Below are 27,687 nucleotides of genomic sequence, written 5' to 3' on the forward strand. Positions count from 1 at the left end.
CAAGGTTAAATTTAGCGAGTTTGATTAAGCTTCGAATTGTTCATGTATGAACTCATATGCAGTAATTTTATTTTTTTAATACAAGCAATACTAGGAGGGGGAATCGGATCTAGGACCTTAAGTGCAAGGGTAAATGCTCTTAACCACTTAAGCAATTCTAATAGAAGATAATAAACCAGTTTTAATAATTCAAGAGAAAGGGAAGAATTATGTACAAAGTAAAACAAACAGAAACAGTTTGCTCAGGTGCAAATGGAAATGAGCCTATTAGTAATATCTCAGCTGTCTACATTTTGGATAAGCTAGTCTATAAGATGCACATCTAAAAACAAAGTGCAGAGAGTTGCTTGAATATGCAATCCTCTGTATTCAAAGGGTTCACAGAACAAAGTAAAAGAACCCAAGGCTAAAGACTTAAGCATTGGCAGTTGATTTGAAGTGAAAGTCATCAACTGTTGAGTAAACTTTGCCTTCCTGTACTAGATTATCAACAGCTAACCTGTTCAAAATCCAAAAGATGTAAGATTTAGATATTCTTTCGGCTGCGCAGGTAAATGTGTGTGTGTGTGTGTGTGAGTGAGAGAGAGAGAGAGAGAGAGAGAGAGAGAGACATGAGATCATTCACTGGAATTTTCAGTTGTCGGGCTATATCATCAAGGTGTGCCCCCTCTTCCCTTGCACTGAAACAAGCAAAGCTAGTTAAAATTAAATGGGAAACAGAAAGGAAGCAAAAGGAAAAGCTTACAACATGAATTTCACACATCTGCATACAAAAGAAACAAATTGACACTATCATACAATGATGTACAAATATGTATATGCATTCATTCAGTACATCATTGATCTGCATGCCATTTCTTAAGCACCTCCTTGATTATAAAAGGCAGACTATGGCACAAGGCCATTGGCTTTTGGTTATTAACTACTGCAATTTTGAAGCTGTCAAAATTAAGCATGGACTGCAAATAATATTCAAATGACCAAGATCACGCCAAAAATTAAAGAAATATCCAAAACAAAGAAGACTATACTAAACATCTAGCAGATGATTTATTATTGTGACTTGAGCCACTTGACAATCACCTTGTATCAAGTATTAACATACAGCTATTGCTTGCGTGCGAATTCCTTAATTACTATATTTATTTAACAGAAAATAGAAATGTCACTCACATAAGCACTCCCGAGTTCTAGCCAAAAACAAGTAATAGCCACAATCTTGTCAAAACTTTGAGCAACTTTTAAAACAAAGTAACACCTTGCAAATAGATGAGTTTATAATTATGATTTGGCATTATCATTTTCCAACATAAGATTGGTCCTTGAGTGAGAATACCTATATCAAATTATTCAATAATCGAACAGAATATTATATTGTCAGGGGCTCTTTTTTTCCCTTCTGTGTGAGTGTTCCTAGTAATTTCCCCCATAAATAAGTTTCATCATCTTCTCATGGGCCAAAATCTATCTCAATCTCGTTCAAAGTTCAAACAAATGTGATTTTCATTTACTCGGGCCATCAACATCAATCTGACAATTTATTGTCGAAGATTTACAAATGTGATTCTGTTTTTGCAGCACTCATCAACAATATACACCAATTACACTTGGGTAATTAATACAATGAGTGTTTTTGTATGAAAAATATAATAAATGCTGCCCCAACCAAAGGGATTTGCAAACCTCCAATCCAATGCTTCAAAGCGCATCCTAACCAGTCCAAGCCAGCCCACCAAACGGGGCCTTATAGATCACTTCAAGCCACTAAACATGCAGCATATGACTTGAAACATGCAGCATATGACTTGTAACATGCTAAAAGATTTTTGCTGTCCCAAAAACCCACATAATGTCAATATTTAGTTTCTTAAGCCTTGATTTTAGTTTGAGGCTGCTTTAAAAGTAACACAAGACCACAATCAGCTAAATATTGAGACGGTTTTGCCACTTGGGCCACTTCACAGCAATATTTTCATATAGCTAAACATGACTATTTTCAAGGTATGTACTCACAGGTATGAAGGCTGGCTCAAAATTTCTAAGACCTTTACTTCAGTGCTACTCTGTCCATCGAAGCTATATTGGCCAGAAAACTGAAAGAAACAATGAATTAGACTAGTACGGCAATAACAAAAAATGCATCAGACTGAAATCTATAGTTGAACATCAAACCTGATTTGTTGGGATTGTCATATGTGGTTGAGTAGTGACGCCAACATCAACATGTGCTTTCTATCAGAATATTTACAAAGACATCAGAAAACCAGAGCATACACTTCCATATCAATGTAATAACTATGCAATCCAAGTTACAATCAGATTCTCAGTAGTTAGGCCAATACCTGTAACCTGCTGTTGTAGACATGGACGTATATACACTCAATGAAGTGGCTTGCAATCTCATTATAGTCATTCACAGGCCTGAAAATCACACCAATTTCAACGTTGAAACCTCAATATGAACGATAGCATAAGTACATGTTGGTCAACGAATTGGACCCTGCTTCATGAAATCCAATGATGACTTAGTAATTTCCAAGACTTCTAATATCTAGGCCAATCATTTGGACCCTCCTTAAGAGCCATATCAAACAATTACAGGAAAACGGTAGCAAAATGATGCTACTGGTTCTAGTGGTCACACCTTGTGGATGCTTCTCATAAGAAGCTTTTAAAAATCTTCACTTACTAAGTGGCCCTTTGGGACCCAGAGTACATAACAAGATCAAGAATGCAGCATTCTCACAAATTGTAAATTACTACATTCTCTGAAAATAACTCCAATACTGTGGCCCGTACTAATTCTTTATGAAAAAAAAAAAACTTCCATATAAGTTTGAAGTCACTACCTCATGTGCCACACACAATAATGCTTGGAAAGAAAATACTTGGGATGACATATTGTATTTACACAAAATGACATATATTGAGTATCTCAGTGCAAGGTTTTTCTAGAACGTAACATGATCAACGCAGGGTAGACCTCAAATTCCAGTTAGAATAATAATATTAGCCACAGAGTCATCATCAACGAAACAATTCAAGATCCTAAAAGACACAAGTACAACCATACGTACTGATACAAATTTTCCTTTCAACTGTACCATATCATAAGAAACTTTGTAACCTCCCTTGAAGTTCCTTCTTCATAAAAAGATAACGAAAAGATAAAATTGATAGATTCTTTTAGTTGTAAGCATAACTAGTTTTAGTTGCTTAATCAATTTTATTATTTCCTCTGCAAGATATAAGTCACGCACTACCTTCCCTGCAAAACTTATCCACTATCTACCACATGCACGAAAAGTCGACAGGCCCAGATTTTACATCAGAAAGACCAATATACTAATTACGACTAATCCTGATAAAGACTTCAATTATTTCTTTCCAAGGGAATTTATATCAATCACTGTACTTGCTGCCTAGTTTCAAGTGATTCCTTGACTCATTCATTCTAATGATGGAATAATTATTGTTTTCCTAATAGCTAAACAAGCCATAAACAAAACTCAAGCCTATAGTCTCTCCAATAGCAAACAAGCGATCAATAGAAGTGAACTTCATGAAATAAATGGCAAACAAAATGCTAACACTAACCCAAGACAAAGAGTTCCACAAAGTACAATAAAGTTTACCGAAATACTGAATTAGAGACCTACTCGTAAGTATAATCTCTTAAAGTGTGAAACAAAAGGGAATATACCTAATAGAGAAGACATTTAAGGTCTTTTTGCCCTGAAAGCTCTTCAAGCGTCCATGAACCCGGACATACATTCCATCCCTGATATTAAGGATAAATATTATAATGCATTAATTTAAAATTTCACTTGATTCCATAGTAAAAGGGGAAGGAAAAAAAAATTGCAAATATCTTGAAAAAGTGGAACAAAATTCAATCAGAATATGAACAGCTTTGAATCTTAGATAATTAAGAAAACACTTGAAAAGCGAGAGAAATGGCTTTATTCATAAGTGAGTGAGAAACACCCAAATAAAGCTACATTTTAATTGAAGTACAACACAGAAACAGGTGCAATTAGTTAGGCAAGAAAGAAGCATACAAGATTCTTTCCATTTCATTTGCGTCTATTGCTTCATCAAACCTAAACAAGCACCAGAAGCCGTCATTGCCAATTTGACAGAACTAAGAAACTTACTAACATATAATTATCAATCTGATGACAAGAAAAGCCTTGAGAAAACTTACCACTTGTTACAATCCAACCGTCCAGTCCCATCGTCAAGAATGAAAGCAACATCTGTAATTCTTCCAACTTTGTCACGGACCATCCCCACAAGTGTAACCTAAGAACAAATAAAAGTCAGAAACCCCACCAACAATTTAAGAAAGAAAACAATCTGAAGAAATAAACCCACATTGTTCACGTCAACACCGTCAATAACAAATTCTGATTTTTCATTTGCTGAGACAAATGCATCCTTTATCTGCTTCACAGTAAGTGGCAGCAATGTCTGAACGTCACGATTCTGAAAAAGTGTCACAATTACCTTAATAACCGCACTTTAATTGGTCAATGAATAATACATATATGTGCGGTTATTTTTAGAAGACACAAATATGTGCTGTAATTAAGCATTGCCATCTAACAAAGCACAAGACAATCCATATCCCGAATACAGTTTGGTTCACAGGAATGGAAATAGTGAGAAAATGAACAGTGTTCTAAACTACCCATCAGTTCAATACCCTAGAAGTTCACAATTTCTGCATTGAAAATTTCAATTTTCCTCCGGTTTCTTCGTAACCAAACAGAGTAAGCACAAGAGAAAGAGAGAGAGAGAGAGGTACCTTTGAGGTATTGAAAGAGGGGTCGGCGGTCTGGGTGGCCTGAGGGGGCATGAAGCCACCGCCAGAGAAGGCCGCAGTGCCATCGAATTGGGTGAAGCTCATGCCTTCTGATCTCTGAGAAACCCTAAGAGGCTAGTTTGATCAAATCAAATGACCCTGCTGAGTATTGAAAGACCGAAACTTAGAGCCAATAGGTATAAATGGAAATCTGATTCCCGCCACATTTTTCCCCTTTTCTTTTCCATTTATTATTTTCCACTTCTTTTACTAACAATGAAAGTTTAAATTTAGCTCCAATAACTTGTGAGTTAGTCCACTTGGTCAAGTAATGTGATCATTATCTTGTACTCAAATTTGACCTCTATCCCCATTTTCTTTTACTTTTATTCTTATCCACTTCATTTATTTATGTTATGAAGAGTTAAATTTCTAAAGAAAACTATAAAAAGTTAAATTTTTTTTTTTAATACAAAAAGATATTCCATTAAAAATCAAGAAACAGTAGAGAGTGAGAACCATCACGTTAACGGTGGTCTCGTTAAAATCTTCTCTACTTGAGACAAAACCTCGGAAAGGAAATAGTACAACTCATACTTTCAATTGATAAAAGAGTCAAATTTACACAAACAAATCCATCACACCAACATTAACAAATTTAAAATAGCCATCCTATATCGGGTACCATTGGCAACGCCTTTCAGGCAGGGGCATTTCTATGTTAAGAGCACTGTTGCCCAATTTTTGCAAAAAAAAAAAATATTAACTAGGCAACTTGTACCTCTTGTTTTGTCTACATCAACTTCTCTCCTCTTGTCTTGTCTACATCAACTTCTCCTTTACTTCTCTTAACATATAGACATCAGCTTCTCCTCTTGCTAGCAACTTCTCTTTTTGGCAACAATTATTCTTCTTATTTTCTATTTTTTAATTATCCTATGTATCTTTAATTTGAAATTAAGTATTCTAGAGTTTAATTAGTAATGAATTAAAATTTGGGAATTTTGTTGTTATTAATTAGGGCTTTAATTTTAGAAATTTTGTTGAGATATTTGATTTGTTGTTGGTATTGTTGAGATAATTTTATTTTTTTTGTGTTGGTGTATTTAATTAAATGCATAGATTCTATTATGAGAATTGATTTATTTTTGTTGAGATGTTTGATTTCTCTTCTTGGCAAAATCTTCTCGAATCTCCCATTATTGAGCCTCAAGTTGAAACAGTTGAGAATCAAAGAGTCAATGATGATTAAGATTTTAATATCAATTATCTTAATTTATTGGTAGAGATGCATTTGAGGGGAAGACTCATTACGTCTCTCTCACTATGTGTATCTTTATATGTTTATTAACAAAATCCACTCGTATCGTCGAGTTTAAAATGTAAGTTTTGCCCAATATGCTTTCGAATCTTGAAACTGCCACTTCATGATTCAGCATCATAGTTTTTTGCACATATAAGACTTCTCTCCGCATGCATTTGTTCAAAACCAAAAAGCACTCCATTCCTTGCATTCCATAATAGCCACAAACAAACACGAGGCACACACAGCAACAACCTGCCGATGACCTCTAAACCAGAAAATAGAGTATCTATTGAGAGTCTTTATCCCACATTGAAAATTTAAGTGACCTAGTCTGGGTTTATAAGGAGTTGAGCTAATACCCTCATTGCCAATTGATTTTGGGGTGAAACCTCAACTTCTATCATGATATCAGAGAAAGTCTTCACGTATTAGGCCCAACGGCCACACATGCTCCCACTGTCCCACATCACCTAATATATGTTGTTCATGTATTAGGCTTAAAAGTTCTCCACATATACAGGGGCATGTTGAGAGTAGAACCTCAACTTCCATTAGTATTCAGTACATCCAAAATACTAGTCCAGGATGGAAGGGGTACGTCACCGACGGGCTGAAAATCCTTAGTGTATGGTTTTTATTTTCTTTTTGCTCTCCTTTCGAGAGGACCTCAAAAACCTCCAATTTGCTAGATGAATGAGTGGTTGAGAGGTAGGGCATTCCTCGAAAAACGGATGTAACAATTATGAACAGAATAAAACATTGAAGAATAAGAAAGCATTTTTTATTTTAGGCTTTTTATCATAAAGTTATATTTGCGAAACTATCATATTGTATTTTTAATATTTTTTTGTATAAATTATGGTCCCTAACGTTAATATATATGCTCTTAAATAGTCCTTTTTCAAAAAAATTATTAAATATAAAGATATAATCGTTAAATCAATCCAAATTTATAATATATATATATATTATTTTATTTTTAATTTCATTCCCTTCTCTCATTCTTTCTTCTCCTCCTTTCTTTCTTGTCTTCTTCTTCTTTCTCTTCGCCAGATTCCTTGAGGATGGTTATGAGGCTCTCTTAAGTTTGCAGACAGAAAGTTGTGGTGTCTGTTCACTTCAATCCAACCCACCCTCAAGTCAATCTCTCATCTCTCCCTCGCTCTGAAGTTCTTCCATGGCGGCTGGGCACTTCGTCGCCACAACCCCCAAACCCATCCGTCTCATCCAATCCTCATACCTCCTCGAAAAACCCAACCCAACTATCTTCTTCCCACCTTCTAATCTTCGCCACCAAGAATCAGCAATTCATTATAGGGCTCTAAGGAAGCTCTGTTTCACTATGTCGTCATGGAGGACCAAAAGCAGAGTACCCGTCTTGAGAATTGCACAGAAAGAGCCCAAGAGGCTGCTGATTCTCAGAACCCAATTGTAATTCCGTCCGTACGTGTGGCTGAGAAGTTGTCCAGGAAGAAATCGGAGAGGTTCACTTATCTTGTTGCTGCGGTGATGTCCAGCTTTGGTATTACTTCCATGGCTGTCATGGCTGTTTATTACAGATTTTACTGGCAAATGGAGGTAACCAATTTCTCTCTGCTCCCTAAACCACAAAAGTTACGAACTTTATCTTATCTGGTTGAGTTTTTGAATTGGGTGATTTTGTTTTCTGTGTAGGGTGGGAATGTGCCTTTGTCTGAAATGTTGGGTACATTTGCTCTATCTGTTGGTGCTGCTGTAAGTTCACTGACAACATCTCAATTGGAGAAACTTAATTAAATTAAATTGATTTTGAAGTTTTTTTCTTTACACTGAAAACTACTAAATCGATTTGGATTTTATATATGTATTTTTTAGGTGGGAATGGAGTTTTGGGCAAGATGGGCTCATAAAGCTCTCTGGCACGCTTATGGCATATGCACGAGGTTTGCTTCGAATTTTGCTACTTTTTATTATCTCTTTGATGCCAACTCCTCAAAATTTTGTTTCTTTTCGTTCACTAGGAAACCAGCAATGAAAGTAACATGACAAGCTTGAGTTTTTATGTTGTTTTTCCATTTAGTTTCTTAGCAACCAATCAGTGTTTGATATTTGATATGAACTTTAATTGCAGTCTCACCACACAGACCCAGAGAAGGTCCATTCGAGCTTAACGATGGACTGAAACAGAGAAAGAAGAGATAAGGAATCTGGTGGAGAGAAAGAAGAAGAAGAAGAAGAAAAAGAAAGAAGGAAAGAAAGAGAGAGGGAAATGAAATAAATAAATAAATAATTTTTTTTTATAATTTTGGATTGATTTGACGGTTATATCCTTAGGTTTAACAGATTTTTTAACAGATTGATTATTTAAGAGCACTCATATTAACGTTATGGACCATGCGTGATACAAAAAAACTTTAAGGATACAATCTGATAGTTTCGCAAACGTCAGGGATGTTTTGTGATAAAAAACCTTTATTTTATTAAAGGTTGTGATCTGTTCCCCGACCCTGCTTTGATGTGAACTGAAAAAAAAAAAAAATTTGTTTTTCTTTTCTCTTTTTGAAATAGAAAGAAAATTACAATGAAGGTAATTAACTCGCTCAAACATTTGGAATTATGTCAAGTAGATGGCACCACAGTGTTTCTAATTCAGAAATTAATTAGGTTCAACCATAAAACTCAGAGCAACTTCCTCTCATCTCATATAATTGGAAATATTAAAGTTATCCTGAATTGAGAAACATGGAGTGAAAGAAAACCTACAGTATCCTTCATTACACTAGCTACATATATACCTAACTTTCACATAATTTCAATTAATAATAGGTAGAAAGACTGATGATGAATTTACATATTGAGATATACAATATATGAGAAGTATACTGTATATGAGAAGTATTTTCATGTGAATGAATCCACCTTTGTTGTCATATATATAGAAGAAGTAAATAAATTAAAATAGGACTCTAACATGTAAGATGCTCATTTCTAGCGACATTGTGTAATTAACCAAGCAATTATGAGGAAATGAAGAACAACCCTCATTGAAAAATGGGTGAAATTTTACTGCAAAATCATCCCTCACATTGATAGGCTAGAAATGAAGTTTTTCCCAATAGAAAGTTCAGCTTTTCTGATTATCAGACCATCAAGAGAGAAAAGGAGGTCTAGAAATTTAAACTGCAGCTCGCCTTGGTGTCCCCTTGCGCCGCCGTCTCCGGGGCTTCGTATGCATTGGTGGGTTGCTTGTAATTACAGCAGGCTCCTGATAATCATCATCATCAGCAGCATCAACTACTTCTCTTAGTTCAGGGGAGTTGGATTCTTCAGCTTCTGCTTTCTCTGTATCGTTGACCAGATCAAGTTTACCTTTAGCACTTTTCTTTGGCCTTCCTCTCTTTCTTTGCTGGTTAATCTTCACTTTGGTGCTATTAGCTTCAACACTGTTTCCACTCTCTTCCTTCTCCATCTCCATCTACAACTATGACATAGAAAATGGCATCTCTCTCTCTCCCTCTCTCTCTCTTCTTTAGCTCTAATTAACATTCTATAAGTATATATGAACAGCACAGTCATGTGCAGTTGATTATTCTAGAATAAGCAGTCGTAAGCTGTAAATGTTTCCACCCTATAAGTCTAAACCCCCCAAAACTGGAAATTATGCTTTTGCAGTTGGGAGAATTTATGTACGTATATTTTTCCAGCTTGATATGTACATATTGGGAAAAGATAGGAAACTTGCATGATGGTGTGCCCCATAAATTGGTGGGTAGAAATTAGAAAATGCTAGCTTTCATTAGAGTGATGAGTTTGGTTCCTAGCTACACCATTTTCTGCAAATTCTCTACACTGATTAAGTTTCAATGTGTTCATATACGTATGCCACAATGCGTTTTGTTGGGTCTGACTCTTTCAATGTGTTCATATATGTATGCCACAATGCGTTTTGTTGGCAGACTATTATTAATCTAAAACATTCTGACATGATACAATCTTGATCGAAAAAAATATATTATCCAAATTAAGAGTATGGTAATATAATAATATGGCTATGGAATTAGGCGTCCATTTTTTATTAAAGAACTCAATCTCGATATCTCATCGATAATGTGTCGATATCATTGTCGCCAACAAAACATACCGATATGTTATTAATACATTTTCAAGAATATCAATATGTGTGTCCATTCTTTAATAACGAAATCCTGCATTGAGAAATTGAGTAATGTATCTAGTTCAGTCCTCTTTTATTGAGAGATATATAACACGTTTATAAGAAATGGCATATATGGGGCACCATAAGCCAAATAGTCAATAGTTCAATATGCCAATTTTTGTGCGGAAGAAAAAAGTTGAAAAATTTCACTTCCATTGAGTTTGATGGAGAAAATAAACATGGAATTTGAACAAAACTATACCTTGCAGTTGCAGAAGTAATTTTGTTAATTACACGGATATATATAATAGAGGTGCAAACTGTAATTCAAAATTCAAATATTACAGAAGGTCAAATAATATGAGAGACAGCTTGATTTACTCCTTCGATTTTGCTTCATTAGCTTATAATCTTAACAAATTGATGCGCGAGGTCATCCTTTTAACGGATATAATGTGTTATCTCTAAGCATAATTACTTGCGGTCTCAAACTACATGTACAAGTCAACATAATGTAAGCATTTACACTTGTGTAAATGGGTCGACCATTGTATATTCATCCCTTTCCATATTTTGGCTTTAAGCATTTATTAATTTTCTCGTTGTTGCTATTTGCACCATATTTACTTATTACATTGCTGATCATCTCTCTTATATATGTAGGTCCTGCATACTTTAGTGGGACCCAACTTTATTAGAAAAGTGATCAATAAAGTGGTCAGTAAATATAGTACAAATAGTATTATTGTGTCTTTTATCATCCAATACACATTGGCATCAGAATTATAAATAATGTTACATGCAATATACGGTTGGGAGAGTACACAAAACCCTAGCCGCTAAGAGAGACAGAGAAAGAAAAAGAGAGCATATTGTTACATGTAACACATTTATGAATATTGTTTATATGATTGGCCACATTTCCTACAAAAATAAGACCCATTTACACAAGTGAGCTTCTATTCTATAACAATTGCAGTCAACAAGATATTCACTCATAAAATCATTCAAGACAGCCTCTCAGAGTTTAAGTCAATATAGCGAATTGAGAAAATAAAAGCACTAGTTGTTGATATTAGATTAGTGAGATCATGTAACTTCAATGATACATTACTCTCACGGGAAAGAAAACTTGAAATCCCCTCCCCTTTTTCACCCCAAAAAAAAAAAAAAAAAAAAAAAAAAAAGGAAAATTAAAATAAAATAAGGGAATTTTTAATTGGCACTCCAAAAAGATTATTTTGCACTTCTTTAATGAAAATTGTTTTTATACATAAATGAGGAATATATATATATATATATATGATGACTTTTTTTTGTTTTTTTTTTACCTGGAGGTATGATGACTTCTTTAGAGTACCAATAACAACTCCCTAAAATAGACTAGATTAAAAACGATCAATCGTGTATTTACGACATGTGATAACAACAATTATGTATTCTCTATAATCCAGTTAATCCAACTTTGTTGTGGTTTTCCATACAGCAAGGCTCAATAGTTGCACTGTACCAACACTGGTAATTAAACTCATCATGACTTCACAATAAGAGTTTTTGGTGAAATCAAAAGTTCAACCACCTTCTCACCATTATTGCATCACATGAATACTCCTACGCATTATTAACCTAAGATTTAATATGCAAAATCAAAGAAAGGCAAACCAAGGGCACATTGTTGCTGAAGTTGGTGATAAATCCACATGAACAAATCATGAAAAATATAACCTAAAAGGCCCATCTGATGAAACCCCTAGCCAGCCTTTGTATCTTCGAGGGTCGAAAATTCTGATCAGATGTAGAACTAGATGATGAAGAAACTGAAGCTGAAGCCGTGGATGATAATGATGAAGAATTACAAGAGCTTGATGATGATGACCCATATGAACCAAATTTCATAATCTCCTCATAAGATTTGCACAAGTCAGCCTGATGATAAAGTTGCTCCAACCCAGCAACATCAAAGTTTGCCTCACCATTATTCTTGTTGACCTTCTTCAACTTGTGAGTCTTCTTCAACTTGTGAGTCTTCTTCAACTTCTTCCACAACCAAACCCTAGAATTGCTGAATGGCCCTGAGGAGTAGGGCAAACTGTTCATGTCCAGGCTTTGTGTAGCTGGTGGGGGACCAATAATCAATGGAGGGTTTTGCACAAAATCAAAATTTTTTTGTTGTTGTTGTTCCTCATCATGTGCCTCCAACTTGGGCTTGCCAGGCTTTGCTTCCCATTGAAAAGGAACAGAACCAGTCACACGACCGAAATAAGAACGTGAGGAGCTGCTGCCCACAGATGAGTTTCTTGAGAGAATTTTGTTGTAAAAAAACTCACTGGCTGGAAAAATTGCAAGGGTTTTGAGATCAGAACCTTTTGCTGGTGATTTCTCCATGGATTTTTTTGCTTTCTTTTGAGAGAATTAACAGTCTGTTACGTTGACACAATTATGTTTATTATATAAGGAATTAGGTCAGTATATAGTTGGAAGGTGAATAAAAGTCATACCAATTTCACATATATTCTGGAACTCTTTCCAAATTTAAAATATGTTATGAAATATAAAGGGATAATATGTCTGGTTTGAATTTCCTTATTTTTCTACCTTTTAGTTTGCAGGCCTGCAATTTCTTTTTTTCTACCTTTTATAATTCCTAATTTCTGGCATAATTATAGCGACTTAGCTAACCATACAGTCTATGATGCAGGGAATTAGAATCTTTTTTGTTTCCATAAGGAAATATATATTATTAATTCCATCTTCAAAAACAAGAAAGGGTAATAGAGAGAGAGCTTTGTTGAAATTGATTTTAAAGTTTTCAGAAATCAAGTTTTGACTAAATAGAGAAGTCATATGATTAATGCATTTTTTATTTTCAAAAGGGTCTTCCCATCTTTTTTTTTTTCTTCAAGAAATGTAAATGGGAAAGTAGATTGAGGGTTGACCAAATCAAAAACAAAAAAAAGGGTAATCAGCCGCTTTCTCCTTAACTATATTGAATTTGATAGTATCAATTTATCTTCGGCCAATTTTCTATATAAAATTGGTGGATCTATCCCCTATCGTCATATTTCTTCTACCAATTACATTTAAAATGACCAAAAGTCCTCAAAATATGTGACTTTAAATTGCTAGGAATATGGCGATGGTGGTACGTATATTAACCACTTTTATATAATTCACAGGTACAATTGGCTGGAAGGAAAAAAAAACATTGAAGGGGTAAATTAACACCATCTATATAGTTTAGGGTGGAAATCATGAATTACTCAATAACAAACAAAAAAAAGACATTTTGAAGCTTATAATGTTGTTGGTCTAGTGGTTTTTTTTTTTCTTTCTCAATCTCAGAAATCTTCATGCGTTTGCTCTCTTTAGCACAATATGGTGTGGATTAATTGTCTCAGGGAATAAGCATACAATAGGATATAAATAGCATCTCATTAACTGTTCATATCTATGATCTAATTAATTGCTAAGAACCGAGAAAGTTAGAATTTAATTAACTTTTCATGTCATTTTTCATCCCTTAAGTAATAGGTACAAGTTCATTGTATATTTATTGATACTATACCTTAAAAAGTGTTCGTCCCAAAAAAAAAAAAACTTAAAAAGTGAGAAATCTCAACCTTATAGTCCACCCATGTTATAACATGTATTACAGTACTACAGTACTACAGTACTACCGTATAATACCGTTGATATCTATGATCTAATTAATGGCTAAGAACTGAGTGAGTCAGGATTTAATTAAGAATCTTACTTAAAAAAGATTAATTTAATACATATATATCAAACTCGCCTTGCAATGCTAATAAGGACAGAGCTAAACTTCCAAGGACTGCAGCTGAAATGACCAGAACTGCTGAAAGACTCCCTTGCCTGAGTGCTCTGCAAACTCGAGCACTGCCTCGAAAGCTTACCTTTTGAAAAAGAAAACGAGGACGAAGACGAAGGGCTCGAGTTCTGAGGCGAAGTTGATGCCATGAACTCAGAGTCAGAGCTGCAAAACTCCACCTTATCAAACTTATCTGACCCCCCAACCACATGATTAACGTTGTCATGAACATTGTTCTTACGTTGTTTGTTTTTCTTACTTTTTCTCCAAAACTTGAGCCTGGGTAGTGGACTTGTTGGAGGCCTTTTGTTAGGCTGTTGATCCATGTAGGGTTTGGGCCGCCCTAAGCTGAGCGCAGCTGGGGGAGGACTTATTGGTGGAATTGCTTCTTCTTTTGGGGGGTTTCTTGGTGTCCCTGGCTGCATTTCCCAATTGAATGGAACCCCTTCACTGCTTCTGCAGTAATAAATCCTAGAAGAGCAACCCACTGAGGGATTTCTTGATAGGTTTCTGTTGAACAAAAGCTCTTGATCAAACCCTCCAGGTACTGAAACTCCTTTGATCTCCATCTTCCTTCGAAGCTCGAAATCCATCGGTTTTCGGTGTGTTTTCAGAGTTTGATTTTTCTGGGTACTTTTTCGGCACTGATGAAAAGTTAGATGCAAGTATATGAGTTTATGGGAAGAGATGGGTATAAATATATAGAGAGAGGCATTTGAATCCGGCTTTGAAGGCATGTGATGGTGTCTTTGGGGTGCATGATCCTGTTGTTTTGATGATTGATTGACAATCTAAAGCAGGTTTGGTTTCATTTACTTGTGATTTAATTTGTTACTTGTCTTTCGAGTGACTTGAATATTGGCATATGAATATGATTTTGGCCAGCAAACCATGGAGAAAAAGGAAATTTATCTTTCTTCTTAAGCTGACGTTAAACATATGCATCAATTCTGGCTGTGTTGGGGGGCCTGTGGTGCATGTGCAATTACCAAACCCTTAAGACAAGTCTACCTTTGCTTCTTATTTACCACTTCATGCATTAATATATACCAAAATAAAATCGACCAGTTCAACCAGTTCTTGGGATGAGAAAATGCCACACCATCTTGGAAATCTAGAAGGTTAGAATTGCCCCTATTCTGTTTTATTTTTATTTTTATACAAGCGATATAAGAGGATGATAGTTTTCTCACTCATTGTTATCAATGTTGTCATGAGAGTTCGAACTTGAGATCACTGATTTGCAAGTTAAACCATTTCCACTATGCTAGACTCCGTTGGCTTGTTTTTATTTGTCCTACTAGGATTATGGCATTCCAGTTTTGAAGAGACAAAGTAGCATTGGGGAGGACCTATGATTCAATGAACCGACCATATCACGTATGAAGTTGACTTTGCATGTTTTGTTTTTCTTGCATTTTATATTTGATATTTTGGAAAGATAGAGTGATTAATTACATTAATTAATTGAAATTAGAGAGGAAGTATTTAACCAAACTTTACTAAGAAACTGGATTCCACTCATTAGACTTGTAGAATACACAAGAGATGTTCCTCTGTCATCCCATAAATCTCTCCAGTGATATAGGTGATGTTAAAACCCAATTGCTACGAAGTATATTAAGAAGCAACCACTAAAATAAGAATTCAAAATTTCATATGAAGAGGAAATGGTTTTGATTTTTTGAAGTCAACATGTTATCGGATTCGGATCATGATTAGATTATAGGACTGAAAACCTCAATCCGTTACCCTATTAACTTTTCGAACTCAAATCCAAATCCGATCAACTAACAAGTCTAGTCAGGGCTGTAAAAGGGCCGTAGATCCAAATTGAAGAAAAAGTCTGAAGGATAAGAACAGTTGAGAAAGAACTATGCAAGAACATGCAGAAAGTAAAGATAAGAAAATATAAAGGATAAACAAAACTGGACTAGAACTGGTTTAAACACATATTCATAAGGAAAGCTAGATAATAATTACATTGGCAATACAGATTAAGTCTTCTAGGTTATACATACTGAAATATCTGTTCTGGGTGCTCTGGTCAGAAATAAGTCTACAATAGCTTACATGCCTGCTGCCATTCATCTCATCATACAGCCAACTTCAAATAATCTTTGACATTGGCGCTAAAAAATTTGGGTGGGACCAAGCTGGTTAATTTCTTACCCCCTGAACATCAATCAAGAAGAAAATCAGATCAATACTGCTAGCATTGCGAGCATTTCATATTGGATAGCTCACTTCTTTTTTCGGTCGGATGTTGAATGGTACCTCATTATGGGGTTTTTAAATTCATACATAAAACCATTAAGATTCAAAGGGAACGGGGAATAACTTGTAAAATTAGTCAGAAAAAATGTACGCAATATATGTGAATATGAAAAACCTAAATGACCTTTTTTTTCTTCTAGGAACCTAAATGACCATTTTCAAACCCACACACACTCCTAGGATTTCCAAGGTAGACTTGATATTCGAGGCATGCCATTATCTAAGCCTATCCTTAAACTGTAAATTTTAGAGATAGTTATCTACCCTGGGAGCTCAATTTCATTCAAACCCAGAAATTACAAAAAAAAAAAATTGAATAAATATCTTATTTTTACCTCAGCGGGGGAAGAAATGATAGACTCCCTGCCAGAATTAAAATGGCCATTCAGATTCCTGCATGAATACATATAACCATATAAATATCTACTTCACATAGAGATTAAAAGGAGAGAAGGGGGGGGGGGGGGGAGGAATACCTCGGTCTCTCAGACTTGGCCAATTGTTTAGACATTATGGATGCCTGCAACAAAACCAAATCTCTATATTTATTCCTGAACCAAAAACATAATAAACAGCAGAATTACATCACTGCACTGGTAGATGGATTGGTGCACTCTACTTGCACAAATTGAAAGGCAAGAAGAGGACATCATTGAACAGGGTACAGGAATAAAAAATTTCAAGGCAATTCTAGTATTTGAAGCAACATGATTAAAAACTTGGAGATTCAACTCCTTAGAAAGTTGCAACTTTGTGCACTTTTCTGGTGACGCTACAAACAAAAAAATTTATATATATATATATAGGAAATTAAAAATTAAATAAATAAAGAGGTAAGGGATACAAGAGGAGATGGAGAAGAAGTCCATATAAGCATGGTCTACGACAATCACTTAACAAATAATCAATGCATAAGATGTCAAACAACCTAACATGTTACCTTCTCTGACTGCAGATCAAAATTGTTGATTAGGTAGAATCATGTTTGAATGAGGGGTCATGATTCACAGCCTGGCAACTAAAAAGCCGAATATCTGGCACGAGTTCAGTTATTCTCTATACCCCCTAAACCCATATTTCTTAAAGGCAGGACGCATTGAGAAAATCTCACCTCCACTCAATTTTCTTCAACTTTAAACTCATTCATTGACATGGTTGATTATTTTAGGGCTGTAGATTCATCATTTAGATCTTACACTTTAGGTTTATAGTCTCGCATTGGTTTATCGCTTTGATTTAGGTTTGAAGTAGCAAAATTTTGGGCAAGGCCCATTCTGTACCGTAAATATTCAACCCTGTCATTAAATTGGATCAAAGTTGAAGAAAATTGTGTGGAACTGAGGTTTTCTCAACGCGTCCTGTCTTTAAGAAAGATGGGACGTCTTGTATAAAGCATTGAGAGACTCATTCAAAGAAAATTCATTTAATCTGTATCCAATTAACACGTAGATTGCCTCACATCTAATTTCTGATGCATAAGAGTAAAAGAACGAGACCTGCTCTTGGATTATGCTCCTCGCCTCAACCAGTTGGGCTTCAAGCTCAAGCTCCCTCTCAGTTACTTCAGATGTAACCTCTGCTTCTTTTTGTGCATCTTGCAATTGAACCATGCGCTCCTTCAAGTTTGTTACATAAGAAACGAAACCCATCAATAGCTCATATTTTGCAAGATTCACAAGAGGAACATGTGTAAACGGAAAACAAACTACCTTTATGGAAGCCATCTTATTTCGGAGACTTTCTTCTATTTGATCTCTCGCCATGTGAAAAGGCAGATCAAAGACATCCTGCAAGAAGCAAACTCAGTGATACAAATAGCATTTGAACGAATGAAAAATTTCACCCATACATTACATATAGAATGTCATACCGTCCTCCCACCCAATGGAGACTCTGTGTGGTCAGTTTCAACTCGTTCATTGGCAGCCAGAGACTGCTTGGATTGCCCATTTGGAGCATTTATGAAATCACGCATATCCACCTGTACAGAAACCATTCCAGTATAACTTACAACCCATTGATATGCAAAGAAAAATAAAACTGAAGAATTCTCACCACAAATACGACAAGTATGAAATAGTAATAAATTAATCTGGTGGAGTAAAGACGTTGGATAAGGGGGAGGTGCAGGGGGAGGAATGACTAGAGTACCGCTTAACATGCACATAAGCAACACCATAAGAATCTACACAAAATGCAGAAGTTGAACTCCTAGCACAAAAGAATCTGCAGATTATGATGTCATCCAATGCAGATCTACACAACACGAGGATAATGCCCAAAAACTAAGAAAACACGAGTTCAAAAGACTTAGTTTCCAACTTACAGAATTTATTAGTATTATCAAGGTTACAGGATATTGTGCCAAATCAAAGCACTAGCATGACATATTTTCTAGTATGGATAAATTATAGTGTGGACATGACATACAACAAATTACAGACTTCTCATTATAGTGAAACATGAAAACTGACGCATCAGTATATAGAGAACAAAAAGAAAAAGACAGAAAGGAATCATAAATGGGTGTCACAAAATGTGAGCAACAATAGAGCAACTGACGGTTCTTTAGAAAGCTGTTGTCATGCAGTAGGATAGACAGAGTGAAAAGTAAACAGGGGCCAAAGAAAAAATTATGCATTAAAGACACAGCAGGGGAATAGGAATTAAAAACGCGTGAACGAACATGATGAAGAGATGAAGAAGAGGGCAGCAAAGTTAAAGGCTGCTAATTTTTCTGGGAAGAAAACAAATAGGTACAACACCCACGGGACCCAATGGAGGTACATAATGTTTCAATTCCGTAGTGCCCGATATCCAGGGTATTGTTTCCCATATACACAGATTACAAATGAGACAAGAGACATAAAGAGGGCAACAATGCACGTGTGTCCTTCAACTTATAAAATTAAACATTAACAAACACAATTAACATAGAAATGTGAACACATACATACACTAAAGGATCCTGAACTCATGCTTGCTCCCAAGAAAGGTAGCAAGTAAACTTCTTGTAATAAAGTGTAGTAAGATTATGCAATGAGTTACTGATCCTTAATCCTCACGCAGAAAGGGGATAAAATAGTGTGTCCGGTAAAAAAACTTAACATCATCCCGGCGTAAATAAGGACAGCAGATACAACAAAGAAAATGAAAATAGATCCCAGCTCCCTTAACCCTATGTAGGACTTCTGCTGCCAAACTCAAGTACAGGAAATTACTCTCTTTATCTTTATTCTGATGTAGACAGCTCAAAGAGTTTTGCTTCAACATAACCATCAAGTTTCTAGCAAAATTTTTGATTCAACCCTCACTCACTGGGACAGGAATATTAGACAAAGTTGATCCATTTAGGTTGTTGATGTGACTGAAAGCCAAGAACTTATATGTTCAATAAGTCTTTGCAATGAAATAGCAAAATAAAATACACCAGTCAAATTACTCTTAGAAAGACAGGAATAAAAAGATGTCATCGCAATCAACAAACGCACTTCAAGATACTGCCACAGAACGCTATGTACCCCTAGTGAAAATTGGGAGTCATGAACCCACAAAATTGACAATAATGGCAGCACTTCAATAATGATTAACATTACCTGCATTGATCGCAATAATGCCTTTAAATCAGCATTCTCTGCAATCAATTCTTGATTTTTTGCCTCATAAGTATCCACCTGCGAATAATGTAAAGGCAAAAATCAGACAAGAAGTGGCTGTAAAAAGATAAATAAGCCAATCAAGCTACATACAATCTTTTTATAAAATTCATTATCAGCCTTCTTTCCGTTCCATGTTCCACGCTGCCGCCCTTCTTTCTGTTTGCACATAATATTAAGGGAGAAAGAAAGTAAAATTAGGTGGATGAATTTGAAGTTCTGTAGGTCATTTAAGTAAGTCAGCCAATTAATACCTGAAGTAAATTCATTATCTCCATGCCTGATCTAGATTCCTTCTTTTTCTCCATCAACACTTGGTTTAGCCTCTCCTGAAATTAAAATAATATGACTCTTTCCAAATCTAATATCTCATCCACTTATGTAATCAGTCATGTTATAAAATTCTAATCTGTGAACATAAGTAACCAATATATTCTCCTCACAATATATGAAAACATGTAGAAAATATAGTACCTGCAACTTTATGTACTCCTTTTCTTTTTTCTTCATCTCATGCATTTGTTGAGTCCTAACTTGCTTTGGCAGCATTGCAGATCATTGATACTTGTCAGGATTTGTCCATTTTCACGTAGTAGCTACCAAAATTCAGCAAAGAAACTGCATTAAATTCAAATGTCCCAACCTGATTGCCGATGACCATCCTCTGAAACTCATCGCGCTCCTGCTGTAGTTTGTCAATTTGGGACTTAAAAGCTGCTGTAGCTTTAGCTTCCTAATCATAGATAAGTTCCAAAATCATCAATAAAAATACGAAACCAATATGAAGTCACTTTTGCAAGATTGCAAGTTTCTAACCGTTCGTGTTATTGTTGCTATCTCCCTATCTTTGGCTTGTAACTGCCCCTCAAGCCTCTCAACTTTAGCTTCTAATCTTGATATGTCTGACAATAGCCTATATAGCGAAAAAAAAAAAAAAATTTAAAGAAAAAAGACCACCGGTATCATTCTGAATACTGAAATTCCAAAACTTTTCAGTAAACTAAAAGTCCATACAGAGTGGACAAACATAAACTTAATGACAATGTGCTCAATCAAATACACGCATAACACTAAATTAACCCAAAATGGGTATAAAACCCCTATGAAAACAGAAAGGAAAAAAAATTATACAAATTTTCCACCCAAATTTACTAATTCAGAGATCCAAGTCCAAACACATAACGCATTAGTCCTAGAGAGAATCATACCGCTGTCTCTGTTCGTTAGCAGACTCTCGAAATTCGACATCACGTTGTCTCTGCTGAATTAACGAATACATACAATTGCAAGTCCGAGCAACAGAAACCTACAATTGCATCAGATAAATCTAAATAAATACATGTATCAAAAAGAAAAAAATTTGAATTTTTCTAAAGCAAACTGACCGGATCATTTGCAAAGAGATCGAGTGAAGCCGGGAATCCAAAGGTAACAAGGGTCTGATTCAAATACTTAATACAATGCTCTAAATTCCCGACATCGGCAAATGCGTACTCTCTGAAGCACAAAATCAAAAAACCTAGACATCAACACACTCATACACGCATACATATACATTCACATAAACACAATGCCCAAACGCATATGTAAAAAAAAAAAAAACCTAGAAATGGAGGAGGGAAACTGACCCGATTGCGAAGGCGGACTGAGGAGACGGCTGCAACAAAACGGAGAGAGGTAATGTGAGAAAATTAGAGAGAAAGACGGAAGTGCATTGTTAGGGTTTAGAAGAATAGTACTCTGAGATCGAAGTCTGCGTCAGTGGCTGGCATTGTTAAAGGCAGAGCTTTCTTCAAGCTCGCAGAGAGCGAGAGAGAGAGAGAGAGATTTGGTTTTGGTTTCGGAGCAGTCTCTCTAGTGTGCGTCTCTCTCAATAGATCTGAGCGGTGTCCAAAAATTTCACTGCTTTCAAAAAAAAATTGACTTGGTTTAGACTCCGGTGGTTAGTTTCGACGCTCATGTTCACCTGCACACAAGTCTATTTACATTTTGTGCAGGAAAGAATAGCCTTCGAACAGTATGACTGGGTCAATTTCATATACCGACGTGGTACATTTTTAGTGGTGGATTGGTGGTGAAATGGTGCCGTTTGAGTGTAGAGGATATATAGTAAATGGCGCCAGAAGCCACAAAAGGCGTGAGCAAAGTGATTCCGGTGGACCCCTCGCTATTATGTATTTTCCGATAAATTACGTGATATTTATTAAAGATTATTAATTGAGGAGTTCGAATTCTAACTTGTTAGAAATAGGTATGAGAAAAAATGAATTATTTTATCATTAACTTCTTTTAGATAAAACAAAATGTAGAGAATGGTAAAATATTTAAAATACTAAAAAATATTTTTTGTTAATGCAAATAATAAGAATTAAAATTATTAATTAAATAAAGATAATATGATAAATTCATACTTTTCCAAATTAAAGAAATTTAAAAAATTTTGATATTATAGAACACAACTACCTATTATATTTTTTAATTCTAAGATATATATATATATATTTTAAAACCTCTCTCAATCGCGGAAGCGCGTGCAGAAAGGTTAGTGTTTATTAGCACATAAGAAATAAATAAAAAATATGTGGGTCTCACCTTGAAATCAATAGTGCAATACCCTAAACGCACCATTACCATCCCTATTTAATGTCAAAGAAATATACATGCAACCAGCGGTGGACCTAAAAAATTTTCAGAAAAAAGGCAATATTCGATTGAAGATTACTAGTAATGTTTCATAACTTTATAATTAAAAAATACAGAGAGAGCCACATCAAAAATAATTATTATTATAAAACAAACATATTATTAAAAAAAATAGAAATAAAAAACCAGAAGAAAAAAGACCAAAAAGGGGAAGAAAAAAAAACACAGACCTTGAGATTTGGGTCTGTTGGCTTCTTCAATTCAATTTAGGACTCTCTTTATATTAAATTATTAATAATATTAATTGTACTTTGGCAGTGGGTTCCTTTCTGCGGAATATAAGGCTTTATACCTATTTTTTTTCATTGCCCTAATCCAAAACGAGTCGTTTTGGGCAGGGACTTTTAAAAAAAAATGCATGTGGCTGTGCTACACGTAACAACCCAACAACGCAACACCACAGCAAACAAAAAGCAATTTCGCAGAGGCATTTCTTTGAGCAGATTGTGGGCACTTCCATGGCAAAGCTGAGGGGCAAATTCCACAACCCCCAGAGCTCTTTCAGGCGAAAGGAGGTGCATCACCTCCTTGCACCTTTGTAGGTCCGTCTCTGCATGCAACCCAATACTAGCAACATCGATACTGTCCACAACTTAATCACCTCATTTGTATAGTTGGCATGTGTGGGGTTTTATGCAAAAGCTGAGTTTTTATCAAAAGATGAATGATAGCAACATTCTCTCTAACCTTTTTCCTTCTTCTCATGACAAGTGTCACTTTCTTTACACTTAAAACAATGTCAATAATGCATCACACAAACTAGTTTTTGTTTTTCAAATTTATCCATATTGAATGTATTAACTCTTTTTAATAACAAGCTAGTATTTTTACAACTTTCTTACTACCTTGTTAAAAATTTAAATAAGAAAATAAAAACAGAAAGTTTTTTTTTAAAGATTTTATTTTCCAAAGAGGACGTATGTTTTGTTATACACAAAATAATGATGATATCACTTTCATGATAACAATGTCATGAAACAAACTTTATTTTTTTCAAAAAAAAAAATTGACGTTTTTTTTTCTTATTTAATTTTTAACAATATGCTAAGGAAATTGTAACAAAATTTGGATAAGTTGAAGGAAATATAAAAGCTAATACATTTAATAAGGGTAAACTTGGAAAACAAAAACTAACTTGTGTGATGCATTAATGATATTGTTTTAAGTGTAAGGAAAGTGACACTTGTCATGAGGAAAATGGAGAAGGTTGCTAGCATTCCCCTGATCAAAAATAGCAAAAATGGACCCTGTACTTTCATAAATGTCAATTTTTATAAAAACTTTCAAAAGTAGCCAAAAACCCACTTGAATATACTGAAATGCCCTCAAAACAAAAACCACGTAAACCTAAAAGGCAAAACCCTATTAGATGAAACTTTGAGAATATTTAATTTATAATTTTATTTAGATAATTTAGATCAGTTTGTTGATTTTTTTCGTTCTGCATACATACCTCTAACTTTGAGAAAATTTGGAAGATGTAAAGTTATAGTGAATATCTTTGGATATTGTAAACAAATATTCAAGTAAAAATAAATTTTTACCTCAAAATTTAATGGTTTTATACATGCACTGATCCAAGATATAAAGATTTAATGGTGTGATAGAAAGGGATGTCAAGAGTGTGATTCAAGCAGTCCTTCATCTTGTTGAAAATAGATGGGCTGTCTTGCCAGAATACTCAGCAGCACATTTTCAATGAAGTTTTAGTGGAAGATCTTTTGCAATTTTGTTTTGTTATCAATATATCTCGCATTTTTATAATAATTATGAAAAAAAAAAAGGAAATAGAAAACATAGCAATACATAATAAAAATTGAACTTTGGGAATATACGCTACAGATCATGAGTGTTCCCTGAAAGCTTGTTTTGGTTTTAAGGTTTTTGTGAGTTTTAGATTTAAGGGTACTTAAGTTTATTCATGTGACTTTTCTGCTATATTTGAAAGTTTTTATAAAAATTGACATTTATGAAAATACGGACCAATTTTTTGCTATTTTTGATAAAAACTCACAAAAGGCATTGATGCCATTAATAGTAGAACTATTTATTATATATTAGGTTTTAATTTATCAAATTTCCGATGTGGAATTTTATATTCTTCAACATTCAATATGGGGTTTCTAATTTATTGGGCTTTTTCTATTATTTTTTGGGTTCAACTTATGTGGTCAGGACTTCCGTGTTGTTTCTTCATGGGCCTACTACATTGTTTGTATAGTAGCCCATTTGGACCAATTGAATCCTTCCATTCAAAAAGTACTTGTAGAAGAAAATCCTAGTTACCTTTTGTTTTGATGAAAGAATTGAAAATTACATAGAATTTTAAAATGACGGAATTTATATTTCCATCATTTCAATTTTCGGCAATTGAAGATTTTAGTATTTGGATTCATGTATGTAGAATTTTGTAAATGACAGAATTTTGTGAATGGCACTATGGAAATTGTGAAATAACGCATATTTTGGTGGAAATTAAACTCGGAAATTTGATGCCCCAATTTCCACGATTTTTTCCACACGTCATTTAATAAATTCTGCGCTTAAGTTGTCAAACAAGGGAATTATCAATTTCTCCTATTAAATTTCCAACTTTTAACTAAATTGTGAATTATTTTTTCTCATCCAATCAGAGAAGATCTTTAACTCATACAAATCAAAATACATCCTATATAACATTTTCGTAGGAAAATCTCAAACCAAATACACATATCCACAAAAGTATGTTCTTTTTGAGCTAAAATGTCCGCCACTATATCGGCTTGGTAAAAGGTTAAAAAAATAGGAATCTTGAGTAAATAATTTTAAAGACGACAAGAATGGTGCCACTATAAAAATGAAATGGTCACACAGAAACACACATTACATGCAAAAAATGGAGACAAGTGCTAAATATGTCACATGTGGCGCATATGAATGTCGTTGATTATAAGAAGAAAGAAACAAGGCGATGAGTGTGTGTGGCGCTGGCGACAGATCCTAATTTAGCTCATGCCATGCATGATGCCTCACTAGTATGTTGTGTAGGAGCATATTACTTTCCTCCACAAACTTGGTAAATCTTGGAAAATTGAAGCTTGCGGGGTTGGTGTTGGTGGGCCATGCTCATGCGGGTTCCAACTTCCAACTATATAAAGGTCTCCGTCTGTGGCTCAAAATGATTTAGAGCATTTACTCCACACTCAAATTTTAAATTTCGTTCTTCTTTTTTTTTCAGTATCGCTTTGCTTGTTTAAAAAATACACAAAAAAGTCATGGATCCTAAATGGTGATTGTTCTAGAATTCTCCAGCAATAATTCTCACACATCAAATAAGGTGTGGTGGTTGGGTGATGGAAACTTAAGAGGAAAAAGTGTTTGCCATGCCCCCTTGTAAGAAGATGATTTCAATAAATTATATCACATGTGCTACTGCCTGCTGTGCAACAATAAGATCTTGTTTATATGGAGAAAGATTCTAATAAGTTCGATTTCTCTTTCCACAATGAATAGAAGAAAAAACATGTTCACATCTATGTAATGTTACTATAGTCTATAACAATTATGAAGATATGAAATAGGAAAAATAGGAAATTGGCTTGGATCTTCTACTCTCTACATCTCCACTCAATGTCTTTAATTGAAGTACGTATGAGCAACTTGATGTGAGAGCAGAGACCTGGTATCTGTACATAGACAGTGGTGGATCCAAAAACTTTTGGCATTGAAGGAAAAATGTAGAAGTTCAAATCACTAACAGACTTAAGCTCAACTGCCCTCACAACTTCGTCCCTCCATGTTCTCTCCGAAGACTTTTATCAAATATTTTGCCCCATTAGAACATACTCAACCTCCTCTTTGAGGCATTTAGTCAAATACCCAGGGACAGTCTTGGCATGCAAATGGCGCCACCGCACAGGGCCCCCGATTTTTAAGGGCCTTTGAAATTTTTTTACTTTATATTATATATATTAATATTATAAAAACTGTATATATACTCCAACGTATAGCACATTGACACATAAGTGTATTTGGTAGAGCTAGTTTCTAGCATATATCCCTAGGTACAAGGCCTAGTTTTAAGTCTCAATGATGTCAATCTATTCATATTTTTATTCTTTTTTCATTGTAACAACAAAATTTAAAATAGTTTTAAAAAAGAACGCTTTCTCCTAAATAAATAAAAAGTACTTTCTTCCACTCAAAACAAAACAAAACAAAAATATTCATGCTTTCTTCTTTCTCTTGAACTCTTATATTTTTACTGAACATACTAATATTTAACTTTATAAAATGAAAACGTTAAAAAAAATATATATATGAATTTGATTTGTGATTGTTATTACATGCTAATTGATGATGAATTTTAGTTATAAAAAAATTGATTTATGACATTAAGTCATTGCAATTTTTTTTATTTTATAGTATTTTCATATTAGATTATATGAGGGCTTCAGTTTAAGTTTCGCATAGAGTCCTCAAAATCTCAAGACCGGCCCTGATTTTGCCCCCATACTTCAAGAAAACAACAAACCAGCTGGGAAATTTCATGAATGTATCCCATATATTGAGTGAGGGCAAGTGCATGCACTGGTTCCTCAATGGATCCGCCAATGTCTGTAGATGATAATCTGATCGGATCTAATCTATTAAGAAGTTTATCAAAACATAAGTTCATGAACATCACCACTTTGATAGAAAACCTTGCTTCATATTTCTAAGAAGTTAATTGACTAAGGAATTCGATAATTACTTGATTACCATGTTTAATTGGACAATTGATAGTGTCATATTTAATCTCAATATCATAGATCTGCTCCTAACCTTATAATAACCACAAGTGTCCTTAACATTATCACTTTCATTTTTTCTTCCAATGGAAGTTTATCTTATATTAATCATCCTGTATGCATGAATATGAATTAATAAGATGCTCAGACAAATCATGTGCTTAATTAGGTATTAATATAAGTAAATGAATCTGATTGAACCCTC

At 34.6% G+C, this 27,687-nt stretch overlaps 4 protein-coding genes and 1 long non-coding RNA gene across 7 annotated transcripts; 1 reads left to right on the forward strand and 4 right to left on the reverse strand.

Annotated features, from left to right (window-relative positions):
• Window positions 1–219: 219 nt before the first annotated feature.
• Window positions 220–5,034, reverse strand: LOC117614050 (replication protein A 32 kDa subunit B-like). Of its 2 annotated transcripts, XM_034342726.1 has the most exons (10): window positions 4,811–5,034; window positions 4,378–4,488; window positions 4,208–4,305; window positions 4,062–4,103; window positions 3,704–3,781; window positions 2,343–2,421; window positions 2,173–2,232; window positions 2,014–2,093; window positions 612–680; window positions 220–499 (listed from the first exon to the last, which is right to left on the reverse strand). In XM_034342726.1, exons 1-10 carry the CDS (start codon window positions 4,910–4,912, stop codon window positions 415–417), a joined length of 804 nt encoding a protein of 267 aa, XP_034198617.1. In that variant the 5' UTR covers window positions 4,913–5,034; the 3' UTR covers window positions 220–414. The 2 variants fall into 2 exon arrangements, with proteins under 2 accessions (XP_034198617.1, XP_034198618.1); XM_034342727.1 differs by lacking the exons at window positions 220–499; window positions 612–680 and adding an exon at window positions 1,476–1,829.
• A 2,310-nt stretch (window positions 5,035–7,344) lies between these two features.
• On the forward strand, window positions 7,345–8,325 carry LOC117615116 (beta-carotene hydroxylase 2, chloroplastic-like). The gene is made up of 4 exons (XM_034344122.1): window positions 7,345–7,691; window positions 7,788–7,847; window positions 7,968–8,035; window positions 8,224–8,325. Exons 1-4 carry the CDS (start codon window positions 7,464–7,466, stop codon window positions 8,261–8,263), a joined length of 396 nt encoding a protein of 131 aa, XP_034200013.1. The 5' UTR covers window positions 7,345–7,463; the 3' UTR covers window positions 8,264–8,325.
• Window positions 8,326–9,177: 852 nt separating this feature from the next.
• On the reverse strand, window positions 9,178–9,586 carry LOC117615117. The gene has a single exon (XR_004583959.1). It is a non-coding gene; the product is annotated as an uncharacterized LOC117615117 (long non-coding RNA).
• Window positions 9,587–14,031: 4,445 nt separating this feature from the next.
• On the reverse strand, window positions 14,032–14,906 carry LOC117615846. The gene has a single exon (XM_034345012.1). It carries the CDS (start codon window positions 14,812–14,814, stop codon window positions 14,032–14,034), a length of 783 nt encoding a protein of 260 aa, XP_034200903.1. The 5' UTR covers window positions 14,815–14,906.
• A 1,083-nt stretch (window positions 14,907–15,989) lies between these two features.
• Window positions 15,990–21,972, reverse strand: LOC117615892 (afadin- and alpha-actinin-binding protein). Of its 2 annotated transcripts, XM_034345066.1 has the most exons (16): window positions 21,750–21,969; window positions 21,639–21,667; window positions 21,396–21,507; window positions 21,219–21,316; window positions 20,827–20,923; window positions 20,654–20,743; window positions 20,485–20,547; window positions 20,265–20,339; window positions 20,104–20,169; window positions 19,951–20,028; window positions 18,225–18,335; window positions 18,064–18,141; window positions 17,851–17,970; window positions 16,831–16,874; window positions 16,690–16,747; window positions 15,990–16,252 (listed from the first exon to the last, which is right to left on the reverse strand). In XM_034345066.1, exons 1-16 carry the CDS (start codon window positions 21,780–21,782, stop codon window positions 16,238–16,240), a joined length of 1,167 nt encoding a protein of 388 aa, XP_034200957.1. In that variant the 5' UTR covers window positions 21,783–21,969; the 3' UTR covers window positions 15,990–16,237. The 2 variants fall into 2 exon arrangements, with proteins under 2 accessions (XP_034200957.1, XP_034200958.1); XM_034345067.1 differs by lacking the exons at window positions 15,990–16,252; window positions 16,690–16,747 and having other exon boundaries at window positions 16,831–16,905; window positions 21,750–21,972.
• Window positions 21,973–27,687: the final 5,715 nt, after the last annotated feature.

Source organism: Prunus dulcis, chromosome 1 (genome assembly GCF_902201215.1).
Source record: "Prunus dulcis chromosome 1, ALMONDv2, whole genome shotgun sequence".
NCBI lineage: Eukaryota > Viridiplantae > Streptophyta > Magnoliopsida > Rosales > Rosaceae > Prunus > Prunus dulcis.